The sequence below is a fragment of the Drosophila mauritiana genome, chromosome X, assembly GCF_004382145.1.
Source record: "Drosophila mauritiana strain mau12 chromosome X, ASM438214v1, whole genome shotgun sequence".
NCBI classification, from domain to species: Eukaryota; Metazoa; Arthropoda; class Insecta; order Diptera; family Drosophilidae; genus Drosophila; species Drosophila mauritiana.
Genome location: NC_046672.1, coordinates 7,632,045 through 7,644,187, shown reverse-complemented (window position 1 = coordinate 7,644,187; position 12,143 = coordinate 7,632,045). Strand labels below are relative to the sequence as shown.

The 12,143-nt window shown below is 43.4% G+C and overlaps 2 protein-coding genes and 1 long non-coding RNA gene across 3 annotated transcripts; 1 reads left to right on the top strand and 2 right to left on the bottom strand.

Moving 5' to 3' along the window:
- Positions 1-3,647: 3,647 nt before the first annotated feature.
- LOC117147621 lies at positions 3,648-4,906 on the bottom strand. The gene is made up of 8 exons (XR_004459852.1): positions 4,810-4,906; positions 4,636-4,752; positions 4,508-4,581; positions 4,348-4,447; positions 4,162-4,295; positions 3,959-4,101; positions 3,868-3,900; positions 3,648-3,807 (listed from the first exon to the last, which is right to left on the bottom strand). It is a non-coding gene; the product is annotated as an uncharacterized LOC117147621 (long non-coding RNA).
- A 246-nt stretch (positions 4,907-5,152) lies between these two features.
- Positions 5,153-5,768, bottom strand: LOC117147855 (mitochondrial import inner membrane translocase subunit tim16-B). The gene has a single exon (XM_033314930.1). The coding sequence runs from the start codon at positions 5,690-5,692 to the stop codon at positions 5,240-5,242; it is 453 nt and encodes a 150-aa protein (XP_033170821.1). The 5' UTR covers positions 5,693-5,768; the 3' UTR covers positions 5,153-5,239.
- Positions 5,769-9,650: 3,882 nt separating this feature from the next.
- On the top strand, positions 9,651-11,360 carry LOC117147314 (mitochondrial carrier homolog 2). Its single transcript, XM_033314163.1, has one exon. The coding sequence runs from the start codon at positions 9,656-9,658 to the stop codon at positions 10,967-10,969; it is 1,314 nt and encodes a 437-aa protein (XP_033170054.1). The 5' UTR covers positions 9,651-9,655; the 3' UTR covers positions 10,970-11,360.
- Positions 11,361-12,143: the final 783 nt, after the last annotated feature.

The following is a 12,143-nucleotide window of genomic DNA, read 5'->3' as shown; positions in this document are numbered from 1 at the left end:
GCAGATCTGGTCTAGAAATAGTCCTCCTAATGGCTGCCCGACTGCAGCAACTGCCAATTTCCGGCCGCGAAATTACATCTAATTAGCTAATCAACACAATTATGGTGCAACCTGCGGCCTCGCCCCCACACACAAACACAGTTACACGCCAGCGGACAGGATAAAGGGACAACTGCACACATATACACTCGCAGGATAAAGGGACTCCCGCGGACTCACACACACACTTTGGCATGGTTGCTGCAACGGAAGTTGGCCAGACACAGCAGCAACATCGACATCACCATCATCGCAATCGACATTCGACATCGGCAACATTCGATGAGGAGGCGGCTTAGGACCAAGTTCGCTGCACAGCCGCCACATCCGGCCACGCCACGTCCTGTCCACCTAAACGCAACGCCCACTGGCAGCGGGAACAACCGCCGCACAATGTGGCAAATGTTGGCCATTCATTACGGATTGCCGAGGTGCCAACTGGAATCCCCCTGGCCGATTCTCAAATACACCAGGTTCGGAGCACTTGATACAATTAGGTTTAAAGAAGGTATACTTATTATATATCCAACTAGGACTTTAAAATATGAATAGATCCATTACCAAACCCACTTTCAGTTCCAATCTAGGACCGCAATTTGCAGGTATTATTCCTGGTCCTGCCGTACATTTAATTGATAATCCCCCGGAGAACTCCAGCTGCGATCCGCGTGTGAGTTCATTGATCCCGACCTGGTCGCCCGGCCAGCTGCACACATGTGGTCTCCACTCAATTATCCGGCGTACATTCGTTAGCTCATTACGGCTCCTTGCGCGACAGGAGCGCGGCGCCTCCTTTGCCGGATCCTGCTCCGTCTCCTGTTGCTGGTCATCGTCCATGGTTAATATCCTGTGTCAACTGTTGTCCATTCAATTTGCATTTTTGCAATTATTTCAATTAAATCGACAAAAGAAAAGCGTCTGCTTTCCGCAAGGCAAGGCGAGTCCGCCAAATGAGTCGATGATTGTGGAGCTGGTTGGTGGGGCGGGTGGAATGGGATCGGCTGCCCGGTGAGGAATATAATTTCCTTGCGCCGGATGTGACAATGAATACGCATTAATAAGTGCATACAAACGGGCACACACACTCTTATTATAAGGCAACAGTGACAGCAGCACTTATGAATAAAAAGTAAATAATATTTATTACTTACATTGAAATTATTCCTTAAAGAGTTTGAAATATCAGTCTATTATAATTATGTGTGCATTTGCATATAGTTGTATATTTCGTATAGCCCACAGTGCGTGAGTTTCATCTATAATTTATTCATTGGATTTCCTAGTGCTTCACGCCCACGGTGGGATATGTTTACGATTTTTGAACTCCCGCCGAGACGGAGCGAATCAAATCGAATCGGGTCGCATTCTTTTGTTGCCACTGATGTTGCTGCTGCGTGCCTTCCGGTGGATAAATTGATATGGCCCCAGTCGCCAACCTTCACCCACGTAACCGCCCAACCAACCAACCACCCAACCACAGACGCTGCCCATTCACACACAAGATGGCATGAACGGAATGCGGCATGAATGGCGGGCTAATTTTGTGGAGCGCAACGGGCGGCGCGCTTTTAACAATATTAATATGCAAAATAAAATAAATGCCGGCAAATGAAGGATAAGCCGGAGACAAAGCGCCGACAAGAAATGGCATAATAAAGGAATGAATCTGGCAATTTTCATTCGCGCAGCGGGAAATTGGATTTGGTCCACTCCGCCGGCACTCGAGAAATGCGCCATTCGGCATATAGTTTCATACATACATACATATATACGCGCAGTCCTGCTGTCGTATACGTAATATGATTATTACATGCTGCCAGGGTTGCCAACGCCACCGCAGTTGGTGCGTGTCATAAAGATGAAATTATATGATTTGAATAATAATTGAATTAGAAAATCACAGAGACGCATTTGGTACATGCCTGGCATTTTTCGACCCACTTTATGCCGCCATATACATAAATACATAGTAGGTGTTAATATATATGCACATTATTTCTTCGGCATATACATACATATGTAGAAACTAGCAGCTTTGTTACGCAATCGATTAGCTGTGACATATCGTCATAGATTCGTGCAATTAAATGCCATCAATTTGTGAAAACTAGCATCTCCCAGGCCTGGGCGCGTTATCCTTGGCCATTTGTTCGGCTCAAGTGGAGGCAGGCAGATCCCAGCTTCCAGATCCTGGCAAGTGGCGAGTGAAGTTGAGGACTAGTCGCACGGTGGGCACACTCAGCCATTTACTGTTTCTTAATAGTTTGCAAATGGTTTTAACCAAAATGGGTAAGGATTTATGTATGTATGGGTTAGGTAGAAGTGGTTCTACACGAAATGTTTTAGTGTGTATGTCTAGTGTATAGTGATCCTCTACCACTGTAGCTTGCCAACTATGTCTAATGCTCTCGACATTTGTCGCCTTCAACTGGTTAACAAGTTTCTGCAAACATCGACAGACATCATTACTTACCACCCTTTCTGCCTTTCTCCGTTCTCCGCTCTCAGCTTCCTCCCCACTACTTTCTCCTCTCGCCACTCGGCTGTAATCATGTGAATCCGCTTAAGCTGTCGAAGTGTATTGTGCGTCATTATTCTCTCTCGTGCCATTAGACTTGAATAGTTTTTCCATACTAAGAAGTTAAAAGGAGCGCATAAGAAAAAGAAAAAAAAACACAAGAACGGCTAAGAAAGCGACGAACGCAAATCGCATCGTCGACTTTGCTGCTCATCATTTGTTGCTGCACTTCTGCAAATATCTAAAAGTACACTGTGAGAAATTCACACCTAGAAGTACGCTTGTAAATTGGACCTGCATGAGCAAAAACGTGTGTGTTCAAAATAAATACTATAAATGCCTTTTTTTTAATTTGTAAATATTTTGTAAGAATATTTAATAGTAAACTTTACAGGGTATCGACATTTTTTCAGCCTGTAGCAGTGTCACTGTTCTCGATTTTCTGCACTTGTGTGGGAGTTTGCTGTGATGCCCCCTTGATGATGATGACGACACTCGACTGCATTTCCACTTAAGTGTTCGCCTTTTTTTTTTCGCACCATCACACACTTTTCCGCTCGCACCACTCATTTTCCGCCATCTTGATCAGCTTGTGTCCGTTCTTTTTCCCCGCATTCAACTGTTTTCCGTTTCAATTTATTTGGGTTTTTATTCATTTTTGCCTACAATTGTGGCCAATTTGGCTTAATTGTTTTTATTAAGAGTTCGCCACGCCAGCACAGCACACCCCTCCGCACACCCTTCGTTCCACACAATTTTCCGTCGCCCAACAATGCGTATAAATAAATCACTTGAATTTTATTGAGCCTCGCCTCTCGTTTTGCCGTGGAAAATTGCATTTTAAATGCATACACAAATTGAAAATTGCCATAATGCAATATGCACATGTGTGTGTGAGTGTGTCGCTGTGTGTGAATGGGCGAACTTTTGCTTTGGTAAAACGTGCCTCATTATAAAGATCAATGACATGTCCCGAACAGATATTAAACGCCATTTGAATGTAAATTGTTGCTCTTTTCATTTTCATATGCGTAGGCAAATGGTTCAAAATTTAGCATTTAAATGTAGTTAAAGTAAAGCCCTGCCACCATGCGACCCAATTTGTTTATTTACTTAACATTAATAGTAGTGGATAGTGTAGCTTCTAACAATTATTAATGTGTACGAAAAAGGTGCGATTGTATAAATCGATATATTCAATATGCTGATGCTTTACAAAATCGGAATGGAATCGCCCAGCTCCATGTAAGCTGCAAGGTAGGGAAACTTGAGGTTAATCCCTTACAGGTTCCATAACCGCAGATACCAACCTTGTAGTAGCTTTGAATGAGTGTGTGTTTTTACTAAAGTAAACAGGAATATTAAATACATGATAATTCTATTGTAATTAATGTATATTACCGTCTTGTCATGTAACGAAGTCGTCATGGTCCCAAATCACGACGACATTCTGCCCTTTTGATTCCTTGAAAGCAATCAAATGGGTGGCAGCTGGCGAACTTCCATTCGTCGATTTTGTAATGCTATGAAATGTGTTAGAATACCTGCAAGTTAAGGCAATTTGAGGTTAATCCATCGCAGGTTCTTTAATCGCAGATACCAACCTTGTATTAGCTCAGATCGGATTGCAGAAGAATGAGATTGGCAGGTGTGTGATTGTAAGTTTGTCGAAATAAGCCTAAAGGTTCCATAATCGTAGATACCAACCTTGTAGCAGCTTTGAATGAGTGTGTGTTTGCTAAAGTAAATAGGAATATTAAATACATTCTATTGTAATTAATGTATATTACCGTTTTGTCATGTAATGAAGTCGTCATGGTCCCAAATCACGACGACGCTGGCGAACTTCCATTCGTCGATTTTATAATGCTATAAAACGTGTCAGAATAACTGCAAGTTGAGGCAATTGGAGGGTAATCCATTACAGGTTCTTTAATCGCAGATACCAACCTTGTATTAGCTTAGATCAGACGGCAGAAGAATAAGATTGGCAGGTGTGTGATTGTAAGTTTGTCGAAATAAGCCTGAATACCAATGCATTTTATATTTGGTAATTCTATTGCAATTAAAAAATATACCCTTTTTGCCTTTTTGAATCCATGAAGCAATAAAAAAGATGGCAGCTGGTCATCGCCCACTCACCGGTTTTGCAATGTGTTTTGTATGAAACGTGTAAACCCCCTTATAAGAAGTAGCTACACCATTCCTAAGTTAGAATAGAAAAAACAAAAATTGTTTCAGTTTTTACTTACCCCTAACTAGTGTAAAATTGTCTAAACATTTTTACTGCACAAAAACTGAAAATTTTTATTCGATATTATTAAGGAGATGTGGCTCCGTTAAGACCAAAACGAGAACTGAACATTTTTGATGACTGGGCATCCAAATCGGAGCTCACATTGAAGTTAAAATCATGGCCAACATGTTCGAATTTCATGGCTCACTAGAACTCAAATTTTTGAAATTATTAAAATTATCTGTAATATTTTCATATATGTACAGGAGTAACACGGGAAGTACTGTGGGAATTCTTTCTTCGAGTGAAGAACACCAGACAATTTTCGCATCGAAATTTTTGCATATCAAACTATTTAATTGACGATTTAAATAAATACATGTACATGAAGTTCGAAGACGATTTTGTAAATAAGATGAGCAATCCAGGAATACAGCTTGGAAGGATCATCGGCTCTTGTGCCCCGGCTCTTTGTTCTGGCATTGGAATGGCGAGGATTCCGATGGCGATGGCGGGAATGAATGTGATGCGTCGGTCTTGACCAACAGCTCCATCCGCTCCAGTTCCTGGTCGATTCGCTCCTTGGCCCGAAAAACTTTCGACTGAATGTAGAAGGTACCGCCGGTGCCTTTGTCGTTCACACGAAACAAGTGCTCGTAGTGCGTATCTATCGCCTGGCGGTCAGTGAGGTCACTCACATTGAGAATCTGCTGGGCCTCCGCCAGGGTCATTCCCGTGGCCACCACACTCCTGCTGCTGCTGGGATCGTTGGCCTTCAGCGATTCCTGAAGGCGCGCCGCATCCTCGAAGGCCTGCAGCTCCTGGCGCATCGTCTTTACCAGCGCCCGGCCAACCAGCTGGGCACCCAAAATGATGATCTGTGCTAGGTATCGTGCCATTTTCTGCTTGTCTATAGGGAATTTTGCTCGCGATTGTTTAGAGATCTCCGAAATATTAACCTGAACATAATATAGTTATAAAGTGAAAATCACTCGATTGCTTGGTGAAAACATCAAAATAAGAGAAAATAATTTTATAAATTACCATTGTGCCTTTTTCTTTTTGCAAATTATATTTTACTTTAACATTTTGTGAAAACAACAACTTATAGATTTTAAGCCAATTTTCTTTGTCTTGCCACATTTCACAGAAAATTGATTTACTTTATGCAAACAATACGGCGTCTGGAAACTCTTGAATTCCATTTAGCAAAATATTCGAATAAGTTTGTACACACTTTTATTGAAGCATTTCAGTTTTGACTGCATTTGGTTTGATTTAAATGTTTAAGTTGATGTTTTCATTTTTAATATGGTACACTTTGCCACATAGCATCACACCCGTTGAACTCCTGACGCACTCAAGTGTCTAAAAATTCCAAAGAACGAGTGTGTCATAAGCTCACAGTTGCACAGCTGAGGTCAAAATGGTAGCAATTGTTTGCAATTATTTGAAAACAATATCAGAATAAAGTAAATTGCATCAGAGATGGAAAATGTATTTCAACGATGAGAATATTGTATTGGTGAATAATGTGGTGGACAAATTAAGTTGCCCAGCAGTTAAAATATTTGTGTATTATTTATGTATGTACATATATTTTATATAAATAATATGTTTGTGTACTTTGCTCCAATATTAAAATATATTATTATTTTCACCACCTCTGTTTCTTAAGATTCAAAGAGACTGAGATAGCTGAATGAAATCAAAACGTTTCCTTGCTCTGATTTCCAGCTTCCGTATCCGTTTTGTAGCTGTGTGCGTGTGTGCTTGTGTGTGTGTAAAGCTCGTAAACAAATTATACGCAAATTGACAGACTTCCGGCCTTATGACCAGGCGGACATCAAGTAGTTTAGTCTCTAGTCTCCTGGATGCCACAGTCTCTCATTTACCCGGGGCAAAATCTCTCCCCGGAATGTCCTGTGTGCGGTGGCTGGGGGATTGGGCGAATATTAACATAATTACAATAATGACTTGTTGCCGTACCCTTTACTACTGAGATGTCCGCAATTTCCGAATCTGACTAACATTTCCATGCAGCCGTTCGGAGCAGCATGGCCAGCTGCTGCAAAGATGGAGTTGGTAACCCTGGCTGCCAGAGTCGCCACCACCATCCATTCCCACCGCAAATGCACAACAATGGCTTTCTGGCCATTTGCCGTTAAAATTCACAAACTGTAATTGATCACATTTGCGTTTGTCGTTTGATTTCATTGTCTTGTGCGTGAGACCAAGTCGGAGCCACCCCCACCATTTTCCCGCCCACTTTTCCAATTCGGGAGCCACAGTTGATGGTCAGCGGCTGTTGTTGCCGCTGGTTGGGGCTCATTCATTATGCAAACACCTCGACATGGCTATCTAAACGTGGCCACGTCCGATGCGCTAGGGAACACTTTGAAAAAATTATAACAAAATGGAAACGGTATTAAAAATCAAAAAACAATGTGGGAAACTATAAAAAATAGTTCAAATATGTTTGAATGTAACGACTTAAAAAACAAATTATATTTTAATAATCTGCAATTTGATAAATGCTTGTTGTGACAATTAAAAGATCTAACAAGATATTATAAATTCTGAAAAAATTCATTTTAAATTAGCATCTTATTGATAGTTTTTTCTCCCTCTGTATAAGAGCAGCCAGCAACTGCCTTTTGCGATTAGTTGCCATTTAAACTGCTGTTACCGCCCCTGAATCCTCGTCCGATTCCCATTCCCAGTTCCATTTGATTCCGAATCGTTTGGGGTTTTTTCCGGGTGTTTTATTTTTTTTTTTTCGTCGAATGGGCCTCGGTAGTGGACTCCATCCGTTCGTCAGTTGTGTCCGATGGCTGGCCGACATAGCATTTTGATTTCCGCACTGCATCCGGCAGTTTTAATCCCCAGACGGCAGCGTTGGTGTTCTCAGAACTACTCTGTACCGCCATCGCCAGCGGTACTCTTATCAAAATGAAATAAAGCTGAGGTGTAAATGCAATAAGGAATTAAACAGAAGGTGGAAGTCTATATAGCCCTTAAATCAGGTGTATTGCTATCCTAAATTTCACTGGTATAACTTGACAATATTGTTAAGACTTAATGGTAGTGCCCACGAACCATTTATTAGCTGATATAACCCTTTCGCATAGAGAACTGTAGCTACCAATGCGAGGGAGTCAGGGAAAATGCGAACAGTTCACTATTTACCACACACGCAACGTGGGATCCTCTGCAGCGCGGTGGTGTTGGTGAGTGGTTGGAGCGGGAGGAGTGGGTGCTCTATTGGCGGTGGCCATCGGTGATGCATGGCCATGGCCATGGCGCTGAAAATTCTACTGCCTGCCGTCCAGTTGGTCCGGCCATCCAGTGTCGCATTCATTGCCATTCATTCGCTGCTGCCGTTCGTGGTTGACCCACCACCCACTCACTCATCTGCCGCCCAATGGCACCACCACCCCCTTGGGGATGATGCTTGCTGTTGTTGCTTGTGGCTAACATGCAAGCTTAGGATTTGGAAAACAATTTCACTGTTAGTGGAATGTCAACGTCAGGTCTCGCTCTGCCAACGGCTACACCATCCCCAACCCCGCCCCCATTGCATGCCGCCCACCGCCCACCTCCCCCTTTGGTGGTCAGAAATTTTAGGCGCGATGCGTCGCACACATCACTAATTAGTGATGTGCAATAATCGTGCCAGTGTGTGGATGTGTGTGTGGGGAGTAGGGCGATGGGTGGCTTAGTGGTGCAATGGTGCAGTGGTTCAGTGGATCAGTGGGTGTGTGGTACACATAGAAAATATGCTACATACCTTGTGCTTTTTTTCATTTTATTGGGGATTAATATTTAGTGCTTGCTCTAAATTTATTTTAACACAATCAACGAACAACTAGGGTATGTGAGATGAATTTCATTTGCATTGCTTTTTTTCTCTAAGTGCACTTTAGCCGTGGGTAAGATTTCGACAACGGTTCGGTTCAAAAATTGCGACATTGTTAATCAACTGTGCGTGTCGCATAAGTTGCATTTGCTTTCGGTCGCTTGGTCGGAATGGATTGCATGCGATTGCCGTTTTGGTGGGTTAAGGCGGGGGAAAAAGGGTTAAATTGGGCACTGGGTTGTGTGATTGGTTTCCATGCTCCAGAGGCCGAACCCAACTGACTCAACAGAACCGGGCATCTAAGTGAGTGGAAATTTGCTGTGGGCCATCCGATAATCATATGCATTGGGAATTAATTATTCTTCGCCGGGTTGAAGGTCGTTTTGGTGAACAATCAAATTTATTACTGTGTAATATAGGCGTTGTAAAATGTTAGCCCTTCATTATCGGAATTGCTGCTAAGCTTTTTTGAATCGAATGAGTGATGGTTTTAATTCGGCTATATTTATGACTAGCCATATATTTTCATTTCATATTTTCGTTACTGAGTTTTAAGCATTCTGTGCATTTTGTTCGAAATTGGCACTAGGTTTTAACGGCTTGCAATGAATAAAATGCAATCTGACGGGAAGTGCAAAGGGCATGGCAGCGATGAAGCTGCAGAGTGCAGGAGCAGCCAATATGGTTGCATTTAATTGACCAGAAAAACAGCAAAAGGGCTGCGGGGTCAGCCTAATTGAAATTTCATGTTACAAAAGTAAGTGAGAGCCGTCGGCAGGGGAGGAAATCAATGGGGGCGAGTGTGAGCTGCCATTTTCCGCGATTTGTTATCAAGTGGAGAAGAAAAGCGCAACTTGGGGTACGAATCGGGCAGATGGCATTGGAAAGATTAACCCAATGAATAACAATTTATTTCAATGGAATTCTTTAAATAATATTAAAAAATCTAGCCAGCCTTGGATACAATGTCAAATGTCAAATTCTCTGAGGCAGAGGGTCTCCTATGAAAAATCAGTATATTCGAACTGAAACGGCATTCGGTTCGATCATCAGTTTTTCAACTAAATTCGAGTTCTTTGCTTTTGGCGAATTGAAATTGAGATATCAAGAAAACGATTTGATAATGGCCCACCGGGAGTACAATAGTCGCGACGGCCAGTCAGAGGGATTGGGGCTAGGTGGTGGCGATGCAGACAACAGTGTACGGATGCGACGCCCCACCCCACCACCGTTAGCGGTGCAGCATGAAAGAGCTGGGACGATGGTGGTGGAGCTGGCAGTGGACACTTCCCGTTCGATGAGGCCGGCCAACCAGCAGCAGCCAGCTGATCGGGATCAGTTGGGGATCAGCCCGGAGGAAAACTGTCAGGGATCAGAGTTGGTTGTTGCATCATCACATCCATCCAATCAAATTCAAGATCATCGCAGACCAAATCAGATGGTGCGCTTTTGCCTAAGAGTGGCCTACAACGCCCTGCTGTATCCGTACGAAATGGCCAAGGTTCTTATCCAACTGGGCCATGAGCCGCTCCAGGCGAAGCCCTTCCTTATGCGACTGTTTCAACGGCGGCCACGCCTCTTTTTACCCAGTGTCCATGAGTATGTGCAGCACATTCAGAATAGAGATGGCTACACGGGAATGTATCGCGGGTTGACCGCTCGCCTGGCCGCCAGCATAGTAGACTATTTGCTTGGCGATCTTCTACTGACTGCCTTGCACTTTGCACCCTACAAGAGAGGCCCCGAGGAGGGACTGAGCTTCAAGGAGTTCTTGTGGAATCTGACAAGGAACAGCTTGCGTCTGGCCACCGTAGTGGTTATAACACATCCCTTTTACGTGGTTATGGTGCGCCAGATAGCCCAGTTTGTGGGACGGGAACACGTCTACGAGGGACTCGTTGGCAGCCTGATGATTGTTGCGCAACGGGAGGGATGTGCAGGACTGTTTGCGGGCATGGTGCCACGCCTTTTGGGCGAGTGGAGCGTCCTTTTCATCACGAGCGCTCTGAGTCACCTGTGCCGTCGTCTCCTGCCAATGAGCGATCTCCAGCATCAGTACAACACCGTGGTAATTCAGATGATGGCTAGCCTAGTGGCCTATCCTCTGGAGGTGACCTGCGCCTGCATGGCCGGAACCGGAGCACCACTGACCGCATGTGAGCCACCGAGCATGCCGCTATACAACCACTGGGTCGACTGCCTCGCGGATCTCTACGCTCGCGGTGGCCAAAACCGTGGTGCCTATCTCTTCTGGCGCACGGTGCCCAGGATCCAGTTGCTGCGCAACAAGGAAATTTACACTATAAGATCGTCTTAGATGAATAGTGGGTGGAGTGGAGGATGAGAGTTCAGAAGTGAGAAAGAATCAATCCAAGTCAAATCACATATGCAAGGAAAATAGAATGAGCTGTGGAGAAAACGTATTTGGAAGAAACTACCAACGAAATGAAAAAAGGCAAGAGAATATTTTATGGAGCATACATCTTGGATCGTGAAGAAAATTATGAGTTAATTAAATTTACAAAGAAGACGCTGGAGTGAGAAGAGCATGGGTATTCAAAAGATTTTAGTGTTAAAAACATTTATACAGAAGACTACAGAAGAGACACAGAACTGATAGTTTGCGGATATGTGGATAGCAAAACAACCAAAGGCCTTTACTGATCTGTGCGAGAAATAATAATGTTGATAACTTTTGAATATAGTTACTGTTAATAACATTTGGAAATAATAATAAAAATAAAATAATGTTTGAAACTTAGCGTACTATTAAGGAAACATTCAACAAGGACAACCAGCACTTACCCAACTATTTGGCCCATGAAAAGGGCTCAGATGGATGATGAGGCTGCTTGGCAAAAGAAAAGACCCCCCGTTGAGTTGTAGATTTGCACATCCTCTTGTTGTTTTCGCATTCATAAGCTTGTAAAGCTACAGGGCCGCTCTCTATCTGTATCTTTTCACTGGGGCTGCTGCTGCTGCTGCTGTTTCACCAAATGTCAGCAGAGATTAAGCGACTGAAATCCGGGCAGAATGGAACTAACCAAGGCCAGGACACATGTACGACATTCTATGTACTCCTTAACCCCCGACCCATTTATGCGTATGTGTGCACATACATATACGGTGCACATACAGTGAGTGTACACCCACACAATGAGGCGTAACTGGCAGATGCACGTAATGAAAATATCAAAAATCTACAACGAAATGTGCCAACAGGATTTCAGTGGCCAGTGGCGTGCGGCAAGGGGTGCGATAAGGGGGGCGATGGCTCAGACACAATTCAGTTTTGGTTCATTTGAATGCGACACATTTGCGGGCCACACTTCGGTGGGCAGAGGGTAGCCATTCGGCACTCGGCACTTCAAAAGCTCAAGTGCTGGAAGCCACATTTCAAGTATATTAATATTTTTTTTTATATTAGTATACAGAATATTTCAGTGGCTTAGTTTAGAGGCAGTAACAACAAGGGTTATACATATCGAATG

What these genes read in the sequence shown, in the direction of transcription:
- LOC117147855 (XM_033314930.1), bottom strand. Translation starts at nt 5,692, where the DNA reads ATGGCACGATACCTAGCACAGATCATCATTTTGGGTGCCCAGCTGGTT.
- LOC117147314 (XM_033314163.1), top strand. Translation starts at nt 9,656, where the DNA reads ATGAAAAATCAGTATATTCGAACTGAAACGGCATTCGGTTCGATCATC.